Below are 22,749 nucleotides of genomic sequence, written 5' to 3' on the forward strand. Positions count from 1 at the left end.
GCGCTTCGCCTGGGTCCTTTTCGTGCAGAAAGCTATGTCCGACGATGATAAATCTCTGGAAGATTTCTTCGCGAAAAAGGCGAAAGGAAAGAAGCAAAAAGGAAAGAGCAAATTCACCACGAGTGATGCTATCACAAAACAAGTTGGAAGCAGTCAGAAAGAGACAGATAGCAAATCGAAAGATCAGTCCAGTAAGAAGGCCTCTGGAGTAACACCAACACCATCAAATCTGGTAAGAATAAAGACGTGTTTAATGGAAGATCGAACAGACAGTCATTAATGTATGTAACTTACGTACCCAAGTTTAATGTCGTCGTATTGATTAGCTTTTAGGCGATCGAGACTAGTGTTCGAGTCACGTGGAGATTTTTTTGTTCGGCCTTCGTCGAAAGGCGACTTAAATTAAGCTTATTATCCTTATTTAAGCTTAAATTTCTCTTTTGTTTATTGAACAGAAATGAGATACTGCTATTGCCTCTTTTGAGAGTTATTAACGTGCATAAATTAAAGCACCATGCCTCGGGGACCCCAGCTGGATCGGTGAATTTAAAAGAAATTAAAATTCATAATTAAATAAGAGTGAAAGGGATTATCAGAAGAATAGCAAGCCTCAAATGTAGCTTAAATGTCTGATTATTTTATATATGTATTATTTCAAAAAACAATGATACAGACATTATAATATAATATGATAATACATGTGTCTCAGTGGTGGCCAGACACGGTGTGCAAAGCATTCTGGGGTTAGTTGTCAGTTTGAGCTTAGTTACAACAAACCTTCGTGCTCTGCAGATCTCAAGGAATGACAAATTTTAACTTCAAAGGCAGAAAATCGGTATATTCAGCAATTTATTTGATTACCTTTCTCCAGTAACTGTTTGCTAAACATCGACTGGCTGATGAGATGTTTAAAACATTGGTTTTACATGGTGATCCTACATGTATCGATCAATTGAAAGCCAGTACAACCAAAACTGCTATCACTACTGCCATGTATTAATTTTCCCACTTAAATACTGAAAAAGCAATCCTGTCAGCCTTATAAGATCATGATAGGTATAAAATCAATATATTTTGCTTTGTGATTTACAATCATGAACTTGCCAGAAAGTCTGGCACTGAAATATTCAGAGGTTGGTAACCACAGGAATCCAATTCTGGTGGCAATTTAATAACAATCTGTAATGCTGTTTCATTAGTGCTGTTGACTGCTGGAGCTAAGCAATAGCATGTGAAGCAAAGAAGGATTGTTGGAAAATGTAGATATTCACAGCTTTCCTGGATAGGGCTTTTAAGGTTTAAGGTTAAATGATCGTTGAACCATCTATACAATGAAAGAAACAAACAAACAAAAAAATAAAACAAAACCAAAAAAAAAAGTAAAAGATGGCAGGATAGTAGCAGGGGGAAACTTAATTCCCATTCTAAGGCTACTCTCCTTTCATGAATATAAAACTTGTACATTAAAAAAATCTTAGAATATATTGCACATATAATAAGATGAGACTATTCACAAGAAAACTTAAAAAGGAGATATTGATTCAATTAATGCTGCTTTGAGTGCAAATATCTTAAGAGGGTGACTTTGAAATACTGGTTTTTGTATACTGGTTGCTAATGAAAATGTACCTACTTGTCTCTTTAATCTATAACATATCCAATAATATGAGATTGGATTGGAGAAATGTTTGACTATAAAAAATTGCGATAAAACATTTCGTAAAAACATTATAAAAAGGTTAAAAAACACGACGTTTCGATGTACATTACATCATTATCAAGTGAAATTAAAAATGCAAGATTGCGGCTATAAATACAAAAATGGACAATAGATATTAATTAAAATAGTAGCATTGAAGAATGCTACCGGTTAAACAAAAAGTTTCGCACGTATAGAGTCCGTTTGAGTGTTCAAGCAAGGCTTAAGTTTCTTGATGTACAGCATTTCAAATACCAAACAATCAAATTTGCTCTGACACTTTCTCAAGATGTTAAAATGGCCCTGATTCAATAGGTGTTTGCTCCCGTGAGCTTCAAGAAAATGTTTGCCAATTGCCGAGTTCTTGTGCTCAGCAACGCGTTGAAAAAGGTGTCTGGCTGTATAGCCGACATAATCTGCATCGCACAGATCACATGAGAAATAGTAAACAACGCATTGCTGATTCACAATCGATGGCTTAACTTCCCTAGGCTTAAGATCATGTTCTAATTTCCTACTAACAAAAACTGGCTGCAATATGGGGCCAATCTTATTACTTAGGTCGTTAAATTGCCTGCGAAACGCATTGGCAGCTACTTGATCCTTAAAAGGAAGGATAATTCTGATCTTACGACCGCCTTCAGGCTTCTCTTCCGCTGCCTGTTCCGATACATTACGAAGAAAATTACTAATGATGGAATCTATGAGAGCCCTAGGATAATCTAGGCGACTGAAAATTGAGCGCAATTTGTTACATTCTAAATTGAAAGCTTCTGTTGTGGAACATAGAGCGTACGCGCGATGTAACATTGTTTTCACTAAAGACACCTTGTATCGTTTGTCGGTATGGCTATGGTAATGCAAGAGTAAGCCACTGTTCGTTTGTTTCCTGTAAACTTGAGTTTCAAGTTTAGTCCCACACTTGATGATTTCAATGCCAATAAAAGGAATCATACCACTGACAGGGAGTTCCATTGTAAATTTCATGCTGGGATGGAGACCATTCAGAGTATTGAGAAACTCAGAGGCAGCGTCACCACTAGGCATTTTAGCCAGGGTATCATCCACGTAACGTTTGTACAGGTCAGGCATCAGACCATCACGGGAGAGCTTCTCTTCCAGGTGACACATAAAAACATTAGCCATCAGAGGACCAAGAGGGGAGCCCATGGCCACCCCATCAGTCTGTTCATACAAAAGACCATTGAACTGGAAAAGCTGGTTGGTTGTAGCAATTTCCAGTAATTTGGCAAGCTGATCCTTCTGCAAGTTAAGGCCGTAGGTCTTGTTGAACCAATCGTTGGTGAACGCTTTGTGGACTAGGATGTTAATCGTCTCACTCAAAGGTACGTTGGTGAAAAGTGATGTCACATCATAGGAGACTAAGATGTCATCCTCATTCACGGAAATGGTACGGATTTCATCAGCAAAAGCAAAGGCATCAGTGATTGTGTAGTCATTGATGGAGAGTGGCTTAAGTTTCTCTTCGAGCCATTTGGCGAGATTGTAATTGTAGGCGCCAGTTGCTGATAAAATGGGTCTCATACTCAGTGTGGCTTTATGGGTCTTCGGAAGGCCATACAAGTGTGACAATCTGGAACTCTTCGGAGAAAGCGAGTTAGCGATCTCTTCAGGTAGAATTTGACGTAAGGCTGTGCGCAACTCTTTTTCTTTCTGTAAGAGCGGGTGGAAATGTTGAGCTGGACGTCCACGCCTCTTTGGTCGCTTTTCATCAACATGTACGAACTTAGAAGTGTTATCGATTGAAGCAGCGCTTAGAAGACGGATGTATTCGGTTTTGTCCATTACCACTACGCCAGAACCTTTATCAGGCTTGGTGATTATGATGTCGTCACGTTTCTTCAAGCGATTAAGAGCATTCAAAAGAGCCTTTGGTGGTTTGGGGCTTGTACGATGGATATAGTTCAAGGCGATTGAGCGTAGAGTTGAGCTTGCCAGTTCCTTCTCAGAATCATCCAACAACGGCTCTATTTTCCAATATGCTTTCTCAAAGCTCGCATGTATGTCGATGGGCGAGACCTTTTGTGGTACTGAAAACTTCAGACCTCTGCAGATAAGAAGCTTCTCGAAGAACGTAAGGCGATAAGAAGATAGGTTGTTTATATGCTCATTGACATCAAGCTTCTTTGATATTAATCGCGAGATTTTGCTGACATGGCCCTTCATCATTTCTTCGTACTGGTTGTTGCGTAGAACACTCAATGTTCGCAAGATGGCGATGAAGCGAAGCAAAGAGCATTTATCTCGGAGATCTTTGTAAGCATTCTGTACTTCTTCTCTGAGGTGTTTGAGCTGGGAGAGTTTGAAACTCAATTCCTCTTCGATGACATCCTTTTGATAAGTTTCTGAAGATTTCTTCCATTTGCGTGCTCTTGTACGGTCGACTTGTGCGAAAGTTGGTGTAACACCAAAGTTCAAACATAAACGTAAAAATTCAATGGCGCCTTCGCATTTGATGAGGCGTTGACTACACTTTTCAAGACGTCTGAAAAAGTGCAGTTGGTTATCGCGTTTGAGTATACGAAGAAGCAAAGACTTAGAAAAACATTTGACTATAAAAAATTGCGATAAAACATTTCGTAAAAACATTATAAAAAGGTTAAAAAACACGACGTTTCGATGTACATTACATCATTATCAAGTGAAATTAAAAATGCAAGATTGCGGCTATAAATACAAAAATGGACAATAGATATTAATTAAAATAGTAGCATTGAAGAATGCTACCGGTTAAACAAAAAGTTTCGCACGTATAGAGTCCGTTTGAGTGTTCAAGCAAGGCTTAAGTTTCTTGATGTACAGCATTTCAAATACCAAACAATCAACTCCTTGAGAAAACCAAACACAAACAGGACAAAAACCACTTGTCCCCCCCATCCCCTCCCCTCATGCAATGAGAACCGAACACAGACAGCCAAAAAACCACTCACTTACTGTTTCTCCCTTCATAATTCTACCACAGCTACTTCTCCCTCCCCCCCCCCTCCCCCTGACTCAATGTTGTCTTTTGGGTCACGAACAGTTTCCTGGCAAGCATCACTTCCCACATCAACATTCCATAAGGGGGAGGGGGAGGGGGATTTGGTAGTTTGCTTGTCTACAAGTGAACGCGCTTGGAAGGCAAATTTTTTTTATAGGTTTTGTCCATGTCAGACTTGTTTTCCAAATTATCGATAGGCTAAAAGTTTCCACTGTCCATGAGCCGTGTTTAGTCGCACCAGTTGTTGTTTCTATAAGTAACGTTTGAGATAATATCATGGTTTGCTTTTGCGGGTTGTAACAAGCCCAAAATAGATCAAGGCAGTCGGGATAAACAACTTGCGTATCGTACTGGCTAGTTGGTTTCCCTTTTGTTTGGTGAAGTTTGTAAACGCACGACATCTATGGATCTTTTGAAAAGTTATGAAATTGACGAATGCAGTTCACAGGAACTGGTCGAAATGTTGTCCAAAGAATCCCTCCTTGGTAGTGATGACTGTGCCGTGGCGAATTTTTCAATTCGATTATCAAATCCCGCGGGAGCATCAGAGACAAATCCCGCCATGTGCAAGGTGTTTTGCAAGCCTTAGTTGTGGTTTGCCAGGCTTGAAATTCGGCATGTAACGATTAACTTGACAATTTCAAGGCAATGATTCAATAAAAGTACGATTAACATAGATTTTCAATGGTTAACACCGACTGCCTGTGAAAAGAATAGATAGTCTTTACCTTTTAATAGAACTGCCGTTAATCATTGTTAATCGTTGAAATGGCTACATGTCTCCCTGTTAATCGTGTAGAATGCTAGTATTTTGCGTTATCAAGAGTGATATGTCGACAAACGGGACAAAGCTGGATTTTACGCCAGGAAATGGACACATTTTCTCTTGGAGAATGTAACTGTTTACATTTCGGACATTCCTGTCACGTACGTAGTAGTTTGTAACAGAATCAAATAAAAGCGTGACAGCATTCTTTATGTTGCTCCCGCGAAAAACACTGCTTTCGTGTGCCGTGTTTCAAAGACGAGTGTATATTGGATAGACGTATTTAATCCTCAGTGCATAGTCCTTTTGGTCATCCAGTGTCTATAATGTTACTGATATATCTTTACAAGATGGTAAAATTTCTCAATGGCATTAATACGAAACACAAAGCGGCGTGAAAAAATACTGGACAATGGTTTTCAATTGAATTGCAGTTCACATGCAAAAGTTTGGACAAATCCGAGCTACACCGAAAAACGGGCTGAAATTCGACATAAGTCGGTTATGCTCCCAGCCCTTCAAATGATATAAAAATTGAGGGGAACTCAGCTCACAAGGTTTGTCACCCACTCATAAACTAAGAGCCTGTTGGCATCGAAGCATATCTTGTCAGGCTTCTGATATTATGTGGTGGTATGATTTTGTGTAATAGGCCTCAAACAGCTTCCGATCACATAATCCATAAGAAATCACATAATTCGTAAAAAATCGCGCAATATGAACAAAGTACACAATAAATTCTTACTTTTACTTAAGATATCTCCTGCAGCTTAAGTTTATTTGAAGGTGACTTATCTGTCAAAAAACCCCAAAAACCCTCAGCAACCTTTGATTTGTTATCAAATTATAGAACAACAAGGGATCATTTGCGATTTTGTGCAGTTTTGGGGCCTGGTACAAGTTTTTTATTCTAAGATGATTGCCTATTGGTAGAAATAAACATTTATTTTCTGTAAATTAGCTATTCACAATAATATTGCTGCTATATTGATGAATGATCACTTATCATCAGTGAGTTGATCAGTGATGAACCATGGAGCGTGAAGGTGGATGACTAAGGGAACAGATCCTTTGCAAAAACACTTACTTCCACGAGCAAATAATTCAGGGTACCAGAGATTTCAGCCACTGACAATAGTCAAGTGTAAATGAGACCAAATTACACGTACTTGGAAGGTCATCCTGCAAATCAGCTGTCAATCCTTTTTTTTAACAACGCAAATAATTTTATTATATGCAATGTATACACAATCTATAGAATAAGTAGAAAGCCATAGTTATTATTTGTGTGATTGAAGATCATTCCTGAAAACACTTACGAAAGAATGATGTGATGTGATTGGCCAATTGCTGCTACCATGATGCTGTTTGGACCGTGTCCAACCGCGTATTGTCAGCAGAGCTGTCTATTGTTAATGTGCATTCCTTTCGGACTTGAAACTGCATGATCAGAAACCAAGTATCTGACCTAAGTTATTCGTGTTAGCATATCCAGCTTTTTCTATCATAAAGTGAGCCTTTGATCAGGCCTTCCCTTCCCTTTTGCCTGTGGTGGCGGTTTCAAAGCATTTTTTTTGTATTGAAAATATTAGCCATGTTTACCATGATAGGGCTAACTGTGAAGTGAGGCTACAGTGCGTCCACAGGTATATCACAGTACCTTTGGACTCCTTCTTAAACATGTAACCATTGGAAATGAAGATGATAGAAGACAATAAATTGCAGATAAATTTGATTTCTTTTTCTAGTTCTGGAAAAGTTGTGGTTTTCAAATCCTTGGCTGATCACGTAGGCTGTCCATTTAACAATAACAATCATTGCAACTTTAGTTTCAGTAAAAATACCCTCACAAAGGCTGTGTTCATGCTGCTCTTGGTTTTGAAGCTTACCTTTGTCATACTCAGGAGTTGAAGCATCACAAATGCAGAGCTCTTGCTAAGTTTAACAGGCATTGTTTTAAGCTACTGATGTTAATGCTTTGTTTTTGTGTCAAATTAGCCAGGGTTCCCATTCATAATATTAACTGGGGAAAAGTACTGGCTCTCAGCCCTTACTGATAGCCGTGGTGAAGGTTTTTTTTACCTTTTTCTTTTCAGAATGAAGAGGAATGGATTGACTTTCAGGAACCAACAGAGAAAGATTACTCTGGACTAAGGATACAGTCACTTCAGATTGCGTAAGTTTAGCCCTGTGGAAAATTTGTGGTTGACTGTTTCTGTAAAGGGGGCACTGTCACAAAACCTGTTAGAATTTGCGGTTCTTAGTTAAATTCTGTGTTTAGAATTTCTTTTAAACTACAATGCGTGCAAGAAGGGTAGAGCATTCTTACAACAGTGACCTTAATACAACTTAACTTAACTTAACTTAACTTAACTTAACTTAACTTAACTTAACTTAACTTAACTTAACTTAACTTAACTTAACTTAACTTAACTTAACTTAACTTAACTTAACTTAACTGAACTGAACTGAACCTTTTAGCTGAATTAAAAGAAAGTCCTTGAAGTTATTGTGAGTGCTTGCTCTTGGATTTCTCTAACTATTTTGACTCTTTGTTGTTTCAAAAGAGAGAACGCTGAAGGTGAAGGAGCTGAAGGAAATGAACAAGAAGATGAAGATATTGAAGGTATGTGACACAGAGTGCACATCACAAAGATTCTTCAACTCTAGGTTAATAAACACAAAATTAGAATCTTTGACCTCTGTATGCACAGTAGACTCTTGTAATCTTGGGCTTTATTGATACAGTGCATTGCCAATGTACTTTTTTTGAAGTAAGAATGTATTTATTGACCTTTTCCTCAAAAACAGCTTCTGACCTTTAAGATTTTTCCTCTAAAAATTAAGCTGCCAAACTTCGGACATGTTAGTGTGCAAGTGTGGCTTATTCTGCCAGTGTTTTTGGTACAGTATTTTCCCGTCACTGCAGTTTTTTGCGCATAAAGTAGACTGAAGGAAGTGTGAACGTGATGCATGAGTGTTCAGTGATAGTGCTGTGCTTATTCTGCAGGAGATTCTTCATTGAAAAAAGACAAATCAGCAGGCCCCTGGCAGCAGGTTCCCTCTGCCTCACAAGCTAGTGCTGGTATGTACAGTTGAATCCCATCATCTTTAACTGGGAAGTTCAAAACTGTGCATCTAATAAAACTTTTATTCAAATCAGTTTCAGTTTCAGTTTATTGTTTTTGCCATAAGTTGTATAAATGCAAAAAACTAATTATTTAAACACTAATGGTGAGGAAGCCTAAGGGAAGCCACCGGGCTTATAGGGAATGGGCTCCCTCATTGTGTGGTTCCAGAAAATATCCATACCCCCACCACGGAGGGAATTGGAAATTCCAGAGGGGTGGGGGGTCAATGACCCAGGAAATTCCAGAGGAGAGGAGGGGTGAATGGTTGGATAAGTTTACAGAGGGTCAACTTCACGTTCACGTCAGACATAATTGTTCAAAATTGTAACTTACCAACTTAGCAATGTCGTAGATCTTTCTTGAAGACGTAACTTTGTTTAACTGTTTTAAAGAAACCCTTGTGACATGAAAAACATGTTTCCTTTCTCCGATAAGCCTTTGTAAGCGAAGTAGTCTAAGTGAGACAAGAAATCTTTGTCTGCGTTGCGTGACTCAGTTATTATAAAACTGTTGTTTGTGAAACTTTCTTGCGTAGAAAAAGATTGTTCACTGGCTACAATTGAATTTGTACCGATGTTTAAAAGGGAAACTTTTGTATGGCTATAAAGTGAAAGCCCCAATTTTACATAAAACATTGAAATATTTGTTTGTTACTTTAGTTCTACTCAATCAATATTTCTCATGGTAATCATTCAGTCTAGTTATTTTAGTCGATAGTTTTCCTTTTGAATCCGAATAGCTTGGACAAAATAAGCATTAGCGGGTCTAGCAGGGCAGGGAGACAAATTGACCTTTCAGATCGTAACTTGAAACCGCAGACGAAATGGAGCCGCAAAACAAAATTAGCATGTTCACGTTCTTATTCAAATTTTGTATGAGATCAATAACGCATTAAAAGAATGTTGAATTGGCTCTATTTTGCTGAATTTTGGCATAGAAATTAAGTTAATGGTTTTGGACTTTGAGTTGAAATACTTTGGACAAAATAAGTTTTAACACAGGTCAGTTTTGGCAAACTGATAAATTGACCCCGGGAATTGACCTTTGCCCGTAACTTTATAGAAAAACTATAATCCTTTTGATCTCTTGCAAATTTGCATAGGAACGTAAACATGACAATTATGCAAATTAAATGAAAACACATTTTTGCATTGCCGGACTTATTCCAACAATTTAGATTTAAAATCTTCAGCGTCGCCAATGGTAAAGTTTGATGTCAATGACCACAGGTAACAATTATTTCAGTATCAAGAGTTTTTTGGCAAACTCTACCGGTGAAATTGAACAGCGCGTGCCCTCTTCGATAACGCATATTTTCTCCTCGTGTAGGCAGTTCTTGATATTTCTAAAATGTTCACATCAAACTGATTTTTGAGGCGTTCTTTTGAAATAAAACTTTTCCAGAGGGGGTTGGGGGTGTATTCTGTATTTGAGGAATTTCCGAAGGGGTGGGGGGGTGGGGGGGGGGTCAAAAAAATACCTCGAAAAATGGAAAATCCTGGGGGGTGGGGGGGTCCTATGTGAAATTCCCTCCGTGGTGGGGGTATGGATATTTTCTGGAACTACACATTCTCAAAAAAATGTGTAAGATGATTCGTCCCTAAAATCGAAGCTCGAGGGTGCCAAAAAGAATATTGTTGACATCAAAAACACTATGAGCTTCAGGCAAAGAAAGTAGAGTACCAGGAAAATCAAAGCAGGCAAAACAGCATTAGAGTATTCGGTATACCAGAATCGGCTGGCGAGACATGGGAGAATTTCAAGTTGGTTTTATGATTGTAAACTTGATATGACAAGGATTATTTTCCAAATGATAATTACAGGTCATTGCTAGTAATTGATACAACATATTATTATATGTATGAATGGAACAAACATTCCACAAACATTCATTTCAAACATATGCAAACTTTTGTAATGAAGTTTGTAATTTGATTCTTTAATTCAGCAATGTGACTTTGAATTCCAAGTTCTGAAAAGACTTGCCAGTGCTACAGTTACTGTATTCTACTCTACAGTAATTTAATGGTTTTACCCCTAAAACTAGCTGGCAGTGTTCCCCTGAAACTAGAAGGCAGTGTCAAAACCGTAGAAATGGAGTGTTGACCTGCTATTAAAAACCTTCCTTGTCTAACTCTCTAACATAAACATGCCCAGTGCTCTGCCTGCAGCTGATGTTTCAGTTGTTTGATTTAGCAGCAGCTCCTCAAGAGGAAGCTAAGCCAGTGGGAGCTTACAGGCCACCTGCTTACAGAGCCCCTGGACGAAGAGGCCCAGTCAGCAAATCAAAGACTCCAGAAATTGACAGTGAAATTGCCTTCCCATCACTATCAGCTTCCATGGCCACGGGTAAAAGGTGGGTTATACTCAGAAATAACATACACTAATCATTCCTACAGTGTTTGCACACATGCTGTATCATTGATTTTATTGCGATGCACAGGTGTGAGGCCTTCTACCTTCTTGGGATGCAAAAAAGTGAAGTATGTTGGTCATCTATACTTATCACTACATCACAATTGTTGTTACGTAGTGATAAATGTAGTGATCAATATATAGATTGCGTAAAAGAAATGGTTTTCTTAGGAGTAATCTTGGTTGAAAATTTAAACTGGAAGTCTGAGATAATAATCTCATGTCACAAATAAAGTTTTGAAATCAATAAAAATATTGGTATAATATAATTATAAGTGTAGCTTCTATTTACTTAGCACTTGTCTTTTCATATTGTACTTCTCTTTAATTTACCCATTACTGTAATAAAGTTGGGCTTCGACATACAAAACCAACCTCCGCCGTCTCGTTATATTACAAAAACTTATTAATAGAATAAAAAATAAATCATGCTTTGATGCTCATACAGATCCAATCTTTAAGGAACTAGGTATATTAAAGTTCAGTGACATCCACTTGCTACAATTAGGTCAGTTCATGTATTCTTACAGGACCTCATCCTTACCACCAAGATTGTGCAACAATTTCCTTCAAAACAGCCAATTTCACATTTACAGTACCAGAGCTCTCATGCCTTACATCTACCTTACAGTCGTACAAATATTAAGAAATTTCCTGTGTTCTTTCAAGGACCCAAATTTTATAACTCCCTTTACAGCGAAATCATAAATTCTAATTCATTTTGCTCTTTTAAGAATAATTAAAAACTACGAACAACATATGATTTTCTAGCTTAGTACTTTTATCTATTTAATGTCCTTATTTCATGTTACTAACTTAATTAATTATTTGTAGTCAACTTAGTTTAATTGGGGAGGCTGAATCACGCATGAGCGTTCTAGTTTCTTTTTGGTCTCCTCGCCACTTTTTGTTTGTAACTTAATTAAAATTATTTTATTGTCTTGTTTGTAATTTCTTTGTGTAGCAAAATAATTAAAAAAGAACAAGCAGTTTAAGAAAGACAACAACGGTTTTTGAGATGTAAAACATGTCTCAATGGGAGCTCCCATTGAAAAACTTGTTGTTGGTGTATGTAATCCTAGTCATCGTAGTTAACTATACATCATTGCTTTGTAAGACTGTTAGAAATCAAACGGTTGTTCACATTATGTTGTAACTGACAGTGATGGGTGCTGCCATTGTAACATGGCGTCAGATGAAAAATTGTTGTTGTCTCTTACTTACAAACGAGTATATATATTTTTTATTTATTTTAACAGCAAAGAGACAAACAATGGAAAGAATTTTGAAACTGTGAAACATGGTTCACGGACACTTGAGAGCTTGGCTGACCGCCGACCACGTCTAGACTTGGAAAATAAATTTGATGCCTTGGGAAGAAGCTAACTGTTTCACTAGTTCTACTTGAAATGGACTGGATATGCACAATTGATCCAGAAGAGAATTGAAGCTGTCAGCGGCTTCAAGAATAATGCTGTGCTATTGATTCTATTGTAAGTTTAATTTGCATTTAACAGAGTGCGAGTCTGAAAGGCCTAAACAGTTTGATTTGACTTTTGAATGTTACTTGTATCACAACTTATCTCGTAGTATGCAAGATAGTCTGTATTTTTGGCACTGGTCTGTCATACAAATATGTGTGGTGTCTGGAGATAATGAGGAACTGGATCGAAAATGAGACCCACCTACCATAATCTGCTTTTTTGACACTTTGTGTATCATGAGTTTGCGCTCTAGGCAAGCTTCATCTCCCACTGTGAACTTCAATAGAAAAATGACTGTTTTGTAGTCTACTTAGTTTTGTACAAGTAGGCAACATAACAGGAATAACAGGCAGAAAGAGCTAAGTCAGAAGGACTTGTTGAATAGGCAGCAAAATTGCCAACTGCAGTTACATTTTGAGAGGGTTGACAAACCACACAAAAACTTGCATCTTAGTTTTCCCTTGCAATACAACAACAACAACATTCCTGAAACAACCCTAGTGTTTAGGCCTTTCTGATTTGCACTATAGAGCTGTTTATCTCGCACAGAACTGTTACTTGTCGAGGGAACGTGTTCTGTGTGTCTGTTTCCTGTGTACCTAAGTCCATCTACAAAACAGGTAAACCGTCTGTAGTTTTTACAGTAGCTATCAACAATTATTTAATGTCATTATGAAATTATGAACCCCACAATCAGAAACAGCTACAATTTTAAACCTTGCAGTACAATAAATTAATGGAAACCTTTTGCCCTCAGATTGTCTTGTACAGTAACAGGCCCTTTCAAGCTGGTTCCACTTGACCAAAATTTTGCAAAAAGTTATATTATGGACTTCAATCAAATTAAAGATTATTGGAAGGGGAAGAGCATGTTAAAGAATAGCAAAATAGCCAAGTTTGATGCCACTGGTGTTTAACAGCAAGTTTTCATGACGATACGCAATTTTGGAAAGTTTTATAGGTTTGCTACGGAAACTCTCTTCACTACGTTTTTTGTCGTTTTGAATTCAACTGACAGAAAAAGAATTTGTTTTCCACTCCAGGGCCCTCAAACTTAGGCATTTTGCAATTTTCAACAAGATATTTGATGCCCTAGCTGAAAGCTGCCTATACTGTAAAAGTGGGTACTTGTTTGAAGGTTGGTGCTCATTGGGCCGGGGATTGCTTTTGAATTTTCTGTGGGTTAGTGTTCTTTTAATGAACATTATTTTTGGCAGATATGATTATATTTTTCTTTGCCAACAACTTATGCATTAAGACAAGGATAGAATGAATTATAAAGGTATGTACCTTATCTTTTTTCAACCGATTCAAATGCTATACCACGGTCATCTTCATGTACAAGATAAAGTTAAGCTTTGAGGATCTTTAGAAAACGTGACGAAAGAAAACACGTGTTTGAGTACCTTTTCTAAAAAGTGAGCTTTCCCAATTTTTTTTTTTTTTTCAAAATGACTAGGAGCTTGCTTTGTTATTTCGAACAAGGAAAGAATCACCAAAAGTGATGAAAACAAAGAAACGCAAGCTTAGGAGACAAATAACGGCTAAAAAAAATGAAACTTTCATAGGAGGACTATTATGATGAAGTGTAATCCACTTCCATCCTTGGTCTGCCACACTTTATCCCCGAGTAACTTTCCTGCTTTGTTCTCCAGAATCCTGTCATCCAATTTAGTTGTTTACTCGGTGGCATTTGGTAATTTAACATAGTTAGTTAGCGAAATTGAGCTGCTTTGGTATCCCTTCAGCTGTATCACGGAATTAAGGTTTATGGTATTTACTTTGCATTTGCTCTTAACTTTTATACCTGTCAGAAGTCGAGGGTTTTGCATTATTTGTTGTTGCTGATTTCTTTACTTAACTATTAAGCTACTCCTGGTATTCATTTTATGGCTGTCAGTATTTATTTTCTTTTTGTACTGATCAGTATTAGTCCACCAAGCCATCAATTACGTGATCATTCGAGCTTTAGAAGTGCCGAGCTGAATTTAAATAATTTTTGCTGTCATATTTAAAAATGATTCAAATTCTGAAGAGTTTTCTTTGTTGTTTAAGTAGTAAGTGAGTCGTAATGAGTATTGCAACTTCACGGCTTTGCTGGATTTGAGCCGGTCGGCATCCGTTCTTTGGAAGCAAATTGCTGGAATCAGTAGCTAAACTGCAAAACAGTCTCGCCTTTTTTCTCGCAAGATAGATAAGTGACGCGCGAACGTACGAAGTAATGACAAGCCGCTCATTGGTTTACCGCATTTTATCCTAAGTAATGGTACGAAAACACGACTGTTTTGTAGTCTAGTCTGATCAGTAGCCAAACTCTTCAATTACTGTCGCTGTTATTTTCAGCACTAGGCACAAAAGTGTATTTACTGCTAATACAGTACAGCCTCCAGGAGGTCAGCTATTAATATCGGTTTTCTGGAAGCTAGAAGAAGTGTGCAAATTGAAAAATTGGTCTTCAGTCGAACTTGTCCTTACCGGCAACGCTTCGTAAAAAACTCCATAGTATGGACGCCTCCGTAGCAAGGTGTCCTTAAGAACACGGATGTATAGACCGTAGTCCACTTCTCTAGAAGTCTTTTAGATAAGCGAACTAATAGCACAACCTTCCTTCGTTTTCTTTCGAATTATGTTTCAACATCTTTATGAACAGTTCCAACAGGTAGGGTTGTTTTAAGTGGTGTGATTTCGGAGGACGTCGAAATCTATTTGTCAGGGCGCTATTTTGAAGTCATAAACATTGGATTTGTAGACGCAAGTCATTCTCGTCCCCAGAGCCGCGATCCTTTTGGTCAGCGCCAAGATCGTAGCTCTGGGGACAACAATGAACGCAAGTGCAAATTGTGGTCTCTTGGAGCATGCGCTCTGAACTTCTTTCAGTGGAAGAAGTTGAGCTCCTGTTTTTTCAGTAGAACTCAAAATGCGGTTACGGTACAGGTCAAAGTTTTGGTTTGTTGCCGTATAGTGGCCTCTGCGGAGCCATCCGCTCTCTTTTTTTTAGGGGAGCGGTTGGTTGTGAACGGGCTGTAGTTCTCGAGGTGTTGACTGAAGGAAGGAAGGTCTGACTGGAGCATCTGTAAATTAGTTTTTTTTTTAAGTATTGGCTTTTAGCCGTGACAGTGTGATGAACCATTGCTTAGTTTGATAATTATGTAATTTGAAGAAAACTTGCTGAATAAAAGAGACCGGTTGACTTGCTGTGTAATGGCTAAGTAAAGCTTTGCTCAGAAACGAAACGGTATTGGTTTGCCTGGGTTTTTGGTTGGGGTCAATAATGTATTGACACAAAGTATTCCTATCCAATCACAGTAGTATTAGTAATTCGGGGGAAAACAAGTAAAACTGGCTAGCACGGTGTGTTCAAATATCGCAACAGTTCGTGACGGAGACAAATTATGGGGGGAAAATTTTAGAGGAAATCGGAATATCCTACAAGTGAGATGGTTTTTAGGAGGCAATCTGGTTAAATGACATGATTTTGGAAGTTTTCAGCATTTTATCTTGATTATGTCTTCGAGGTTTTAAGCAATCGGAAATGTGTCGATAGGTTTTGTAATGCGGGGCGACATCAGTTTTTCAGAACCTTTTAAAATGATGTAAGGGTGTTTACAAAAAAAAAGTTGTGGGGCGGGCGATAAATTTTGGGAGAATAGAAAAAAGTTGACATGCTAAAGTGATTAAAAATTAAAATTTGAGGTTGATATTAAAAGATGGACACCAACTACAGTCTGCTGGCCACCAGGAATGATCTCACGTAGTGGTCGACTGTCTGGTATAGCGGAATCCATTTCTTATCTCTTATTACTTTAGGAGAACGTGTACTATTCGTGTCGCTTCTTTCTAGTTGTGCAATTTCAGGGTTTGGGGGCCATCTTGGACTGGCCGACAACTCCCCTCGATTTCATGCGAGAGTTTTGAAACCCGCTGGCTAAGTGAAGTTCCGCAGGTTGACTCGCTTCGGTCTGGTTTCGGGGTTTGGGCGCCATCTTAGACTGGCTGACCACTCGCCTCGATTTCATGCGAGGGCCTCGAGATCGAACGCACTTTACAAATCAATGATATGATTATTATTAGTTCATAAATATTCAGATTGCCCCCTTTACGATTAAAGCGCTGTGTTGTGACAAAGTGCAAAGATATCCCTTGCTGTGTTTAATTCTAATCTAAATTTAGTACACTTCTTTGGTTTGGCTCTATTGACTGAAGTGGCTACTATCCAATCAGAGAACGCTTGTAATTAGCAATACAAACAATACGTACACACTGCTATTAAACAAGTTAACAAAGATTCAACAAAGAGGTGAGCACATGTTTTTCAAACGGCTTTACACTGCTTGACGTGGAGAAAAAGGGATAATAAAATCTATTAAAAATAGGAATATCTGACGGGTGAGATGGTTTCAAGTTAGATTTAAACGGTGTGTTACGGAAAATGTAAAGATATCCTTTTCTGTGTTTAATTGTAATGTAAATATCATTCGCTAATCACAATACGGTTCGAAGAGCACAAACAAGTAGAGGCACGAATTTCTGGAGCAGGGATCAGTAGTGGTAAGTAACAGACGAATTTTATGTTGCTTGTCACTCCTTACAATCCTAGACAATTTTCTATTGTATTAGTTTACAAGAAATCGTAGCGTTAATGACCTCTCATGTTTGGAACTTCCACAAAACTTTGCGCGTCATATTTTTGTCAAGTTCTTTGAAGCGCTGCGCCTTACGAAAATATCCATGAAAAGCACTCCAAATTGTAGTTTGTTTATTGTTTATACACAAATTAAATGTCAAAATCAATTAGTGTTACCCTCGCTCCCAGCTCTCCCCTAACTTTCCTATTCTGCTGACTATAACTTCCATTTTTCGGAAACAAACCCTATTCAATTTTTTTGGAAATAGCTCCTGTTGGTGGTAAAGCTGGGAGTCAAAGTGTGTTGGAGTTGGACTATTGATCAAGTACAGTTCGCTTGGCGTTACGTGCAAGGTCTTTTCTTGAACCTGTTCGCTTACCTTGTAGTACTGTCTGTTCTTGCCCTATTTCTTCCACCGACCCGATTTTACCAGCCTCTAGCCTGGGGTCGGGGAGGGACTGGAGATAGAATATGGGTGGAAGAAGACTGAAGACTAATCTTTCTGGCCCCAGTTGTTCAAAGGGTGGATAATTTTATCCACTGGATAGTTCGCTATCCGGCCGATAAAATGTGTGCAAGATTTTCCCGATAGCCCTATAATTTGTGAATAGAGTAGAAGCATACGTCAAATTTAAGAATGGGATAATATGGAAAACTTGCCAGAAGCATTGGTTGGAGTACATTTGCTCCGCTGGATAGTGACTTATCCAGTGGATAAAGTTATCCACTCTTTGAACAACTGGGGCCAGGTCGATCATAGGCGATCACGGGAAAACTTCGACTACATTAAGTTTAATGGTCCGGACAGTCAAGTCGTATTACTCACGATCAAGTGATCCTTTGTCATTTCTGATTGTTTCTGATCTCCCCCTGTATTCTGCTTGTCCACAAAACTGCAAATTTCGAAACTGCATTTTATTATCCTATTGCTCATGCGTCAACCTTCACTTTTGGGGTGCATGCTTGCTTAGTAAGCTAGCCAGCCGACCCTAATCGTCATTAGCATTGCGTGAATGAGCGATGAGACAGCGAATTATGTCACAGTGAGCTAAAGTAACCAGAAGCGGGGAACATTAATGCCGCCTTCACATGCCAGACATGTCTGACTTTTTTCGTTTGTCTGTTGTTTTCTGGGCCGGGAGCGGGGGGAGTGCTTATTTCTACAACACTGGGTCTCAGACTCATGATTGCTGCAGTTTGTACACGAGCAAGTTCAAGACTCGGGGGGAAACGAACTGCAAGGGCGAATTAATATGAGGGAAGCTTTCACTCTCAAACAAAAGAGCACTGACTGCAGAAACCTGAATTTCAGTGTCTGGCAAAATGTTACAGTAAACATTTTGCTTCGGTTACAAAAGTCAGCCTCCTGATTTCTCTCACTTCGAGAAAATACTCGAATCCATGTGCAGTAATCTTCCTAGTTTTGGAGGCTTTTTACAATAGGTCGATTATTGGGATTATTGAACGATGGCGTGCGCTCATTTTTCGTGTTGCTGTATTTATGCCATCACGAAAACACTTGCACATTGACAGACATGACCCATCCGTCTTGCAGGCTTATCTCTGCACATACAGATATTTGTTTGTACTGGAGTGGATACTTATTTGTTTTAATCCCTGGTTTTAATCCGCAGTATTACAGAGGGGTAGCGTGCAGTCAATTCAATAAAGCATTTACACTTGTAACTAACAATCTGGGTCCTTGCTATTGCACGGGAGTTCAAGAAACACGTTCAGTGATGATCAGTATTGAACTCGTTCAGTTTGAACTCTTCATTGAGTTGCTTTTTGAACGCGCATGTCGAACTAACAGCCCGGATTTAAACTACAAGTATAAAGTTTTATTGAATTATCTCCTGGGCCAGTATATTTTTTAAGTCGAGTAACATTTCATGATTCTTTTTACGAGCAAGGGAACCGCTTCGTGACATTCCAGAGATGATGTCAGTCACGGATCACTAAGCAGTGATCTAGGAAAATAGCTAGAAATTTGGGTTGGTCTTGGTCATACTGGATGTGGATATTTCCATGAAGTAAGTACTTTTAAGTAAAAAAAAAATAGCTTTATTCGTTACCCACCTGCAGCTGAGAATCGTTTGCTTTCTGTTTGTGTTTTTGTTTTTGTTTTTTCTTGCCGAGCTAATACCAGCCGTAGGATCAAAAGGATTTAATTTAAATGGCAAACTCGACCAGCCTCTCAATTGGGAGGAAGAGGCAATCGTCTTGCTAGAACTGAATTGTCCTGCTTTGTCTTACATGTAAGATAGTGCCGGCTTAACCGGTAAAATGTTCTGTAAGACGGAAGTCGAAACTAAGTAACTGATGGAAACACGAACATATTTCTTGTTTGCGTGGGTGAACAACTACAAAGTGCTCATCAGTGAACTGCGGATCTTGGCATTCGATCGCAGACTAACACTGAGAAAAGCTAAGAACCGAGTTTGACTCTTGAAGAGGAAAGCCCATTCTTTATACTTTTTTAGCATATCAATCTTTTTCAGTTTACAGTCAAGAAATCGGTCTAGGGATGACTTCAAAATCAGTTTGAGTTACTTGCAATTCCTCCAAGAGAATTGTGGAGGATTTTCTTGTCAGTGAGAAGTATGACGCGAAGTTTCTTGACAAACACATTTAGCAGATCTCAGCCAGTCACTGATTGTGACGATATGCGTTCAAGGTAGACAAAATCCTTGAAAGTCTAAGGCTTGCTTGCTTTCGTCCTTGAAAGAGTGTTGAAAAATTAATAAGTAGGCATGTAGTAGATGAAGAGCTTCATTGAACCTCTTCACCTTCAAGGGGGAAGCACTTGACGTGTAACAGCGGCTGCATTCTTGTGTCGACCGAATAACTTGACCCAAGCACTACACTCCTAAGACGCACCATAATCGACTATAGTTAGAAACAAGTTCATCCACATGTTCCAACAACTGACCACTTTATCCTCGTTTAACATCAATTTTACAGCATTTTACCTGTGAACATTAAAACAAGAAATAATTTTAAAGTGGTAGGTTGAATGTAGTTGACTTGTGGCCCGACGGGTAAAGACTTCAAACCCACAGGTGCGTAACACATACCTGTTGTAACACGTGACCTGTTAAAGGGCTGCCATTGTTTCTTGAAGTACGTACGGTTTGTTGGTCAATTCGAATATTTCCTTTTCATTGCCTACAAATCTAGGTTTTTTCAAAGACCTGCTTTCCTGACATTATTCCATGAATATGGGGAGATAACAATGCCGTCTGACCTTAGAGCTGTTCATGGTAGCAAATTATGGCGCGGCTGGTTTCCAAGAGAAGATTGGTCTACTATACAATAGTGGCGACTTCCGTCTGTTGGATTCTTGGAACAGTGTCGTTTTTTCTCATCCAATCCCTGGAAGTCGGCATTGAAGTTAAAAGACGGACGCCCGAGGGACTTGTTCCGCTACAAAGACCGAAATTAGACGCGCAGTTACGTCTTGATGAGTCCGTTAAGAAACCAGTCAAGAGGGGTGATGAACAGGGAAACCCAATTGACACAAAGAAGCACAACCAGTTTGTCTACAGAACAGACTTTAACAAGGGTGCTAGTACTTCAAATAACTCTCCAAAGAAAACTGTGTTCATTACCGCGAATTACGAAAGGTTCCCCCGAGGGGCTAAGCTAAAAGGTCCCGGTGCAGGGGGTGAGGGGGTCTCAGTGCCGGCTTCACGAAAACATGAAGAGGATGAAGGATTTGATCAACATTCATTTAACCGTGTGGCCAGTGATATGATCTCTCTGCATCGCAAATTACAGGATCATAGGAATAGTGGGTAAGTCGATACCATAACTTAACCCTCCCAACGCAACTTATTATGATTTTCGGTTACGAGGGTTGGGAAATAAAGAGAGCGACATTGAAATTATTGCTCAGTAGCCATGGTTAAGTAAATATCGGTCGTATTCGAATACACTGATAGGGTTTCTTCTCCAGATAAAAAAGTAAACAGGAAAGTACCACCAAATAGATTTCATTGGGATGGTCACACTTTAGGATTTCATTCACAGACTAAAAAGTGACAACCACTTCGTGGAACATAGCAAACAGCACTGCAATAAAGTACCGCTTTTACCCATCGGAATGTGACACCGAAAATCAGTATCGGATCACTTTTTCCGCATAATACGACGGCATCACACGAGACTGTTAGCTACTATATTGTTCAGTAGGTTTCATTCGAATGGTTGTACACTATAGGATAAATATCAATGGATTCAAAAGCTTGTATTACGACCTCCTATAGTGCACAGCAAAACATGATAAATAGTACCACGGTACAGAAACGGCACATCTCGACACCTTTTGTTTGGATGGCCGCACTTTTAGGATTTAATTCAACCGTATACAGTAAACTGCCAGTACCACCAGAATGTAGCTATCGGTAGCTTTGCGGTTGAAATTGACACAGTTTAAGTCTTCATTCTGACAGCCTTTTTTTTAAATTTATTTATACACGGAAAATCATTAGTACACTGATAAGAACTACATAAAAACGGTAAACTGAGTAACCGGCTGGTTTACGTGATTTCCGTTTGGTTACCAAAAGAAGAAAAATGCTCTTTTGTTATTTTTTAAAAACTCCCAGGGAATCACACTGTTTCAGATTTTGAAGCAGAGTGTTGTACGGAAGGGTACCACTTTAGGAAGAAACTGCGTTTCAGGTACTAGGCATATAGGTCCGGTTTTATTTTGTCATTCGAATTTCTCAAACTGGCATAATATATAATTAGTGTTGTATTCAGAAAACATAGCTGAGGTACTTCACTAAGTGACTCGAAGACCGTTTTGGCTTTGGGATTAATCAAATTTTGGAGCTTTGGTGGCAACTGAACTGGGCTTAAAAATAACATTATTTTGCATATACTGCACAAATGTTTTAGTTTGAAATATCAGCTGTTGTTTAGCTGTGTCCATAAGCGCCGATAATTTGGTCTGCATTCAGTTAAATTAAAAGGACGGAACATTTCCGCACAGTGCCACTCTGGCGACCCTCCTCTGATAGTCGACAGTCTGTGAATTCCTGCTTCTCTGTCGCTTCACGAAATGATATGTTTAAATTGAACGGTTAACCTCACAAATTAAACTCAGTTGGTTAATCATTCGAGTTGAAATTCCGACATGGGTGTTTCCGCGATCTATTTTTTGTAAAATTTTGCCTAAATTGTGCCCTCGCATATGCATATCGGTATTTCCCGTTGCAAAGAGCTGCCCCACCTACCCCTTCCTACTCGCAAATTATACAACCGCTGGTTGTATTAAACGTAGGCTCTCCAACGAGTCCAAGATGATGCTGGTCCGATGCTGGCAGAATATGATGAATGATTGTTTTTACGCCGTTTTTTCTTCGGTATTTTCAAGTTTACAATTTCTGATCTGAGCGGAAGGATACCATTACTGAATTTTCTTGTCGTTGGTGACTATTCAGCGTGGCCTGAACAGGTGGTGCCTAGCGAAGTGATGGCGTGATATTGGGACGTTATGCTGAAAGCTCTCGAACAAAGCATCGGATTTTAATGATTTTCAGACACAGAAATGATCATTCCAAAGCGACGTATATTATTCTTCGGTGTCGTTATAGCCTCCTCTGTGTGGATTTATTTAGC

The 22,749-nt window shown here is 38.8% G+C and overlaps 3 protein-coding genes across 6 annotated transcripts in view; 2 read left to right on the forward strand and 1 right to left on the reverse strand.

Annotated features, from left to right (window-relative positions):
* Nucleotides 1-34: 34 nt before the first annotated feature.
* LOC146455318 (protein CDV3 homolog A-like) lies at nt 35-15,686 on the forward strand. 3 transcript variants are annotated; one of them, XR_014859042.1, is made up of 7 exons: nt 35-232; nt 7,563-7,642; nt 8,034-8,092; nt 8,477-8,551; nt 10,794-10,953; nt 12,272-14,983; nt 15,017-15,686. XR_014859042.1 is itself a non-coding variant. In XM_085094416.1 (6 exons), exons 1-6 carry the CDS (start codon nt 35-37, stop codon nt 12,396-12,398), a joined length of 699 nt encoding a protein of 232 aa, XP_084950542.1. In that variant the 3' UTR covers nt 12,399-15,686. The 3 variants fall into 3 exon arrangements, 2 of the variants coding, with proteins under 2 accessions (XP_084950542.1, XP_084950544.1); XM_085094416.1 differs by having other exon boundaries at nt 12,272-15,686; XM_085094418.1 differs by having other exon boundaries at nt 10,797-10,953; nt 12,272-15,686.
* On the reverse strand, nt 1,691-4,539 carry LOC146455319 (uncharacterized). The gene has a single exon (XM_085094414.1). It carries the CDS (start codon nt 4,307-4,309, stop codon nt 1,871-1,873), a length of 2,439 nt encoding a protein of 812 aa, XP_084950540.1. The 5' UTR covers nt 4,310-4,539; the 3' UTR covers nt 1,691-1,870.
* A 4,565-nt stretch (nt 15,687-20,251) lies between the features above and the next one.
* LOC146455320 (polypeptide N-acetylgalactosaminyltransferase 1-like) overlaps nt 20,252-22,749 on the forward strand; it is a 13,418-nt gene continuing 10,920 nt past the window's right edge. Inside the window, exon 1 of one of the 2 annotated variants that reach the window (XM_085094470.1) lies at nt 20,252-20,918. In XM_085094470.1, the coding sequence (XP_084950596.1) occupies nt 20,395-20,918 (524 nt within the window). In that variant the 5' untranslated portion in view covers nt 20,252-20,394. Of the gene's footprint in view, nt 20,919-22,412 lie in introns of those variants that run through there. The other variant, XM_085094471.1, reaches the window with a different exon arrangement.

Source organism: Pavona decussata, unplaced genomic scaffold, assembly GCF_977016875.1.
Source record: "Pavona decussata unplaced genomic scaffold, jaPavDecu1.1 SCAFFOLD_280, whole genome shotgun sequence".
Lineage (NCBI taxonomy): Eukaryota > Metazoa > Cnidaria > Anthozoa > Scleractinia > Agariciidae > Pavona > Pavona decussata.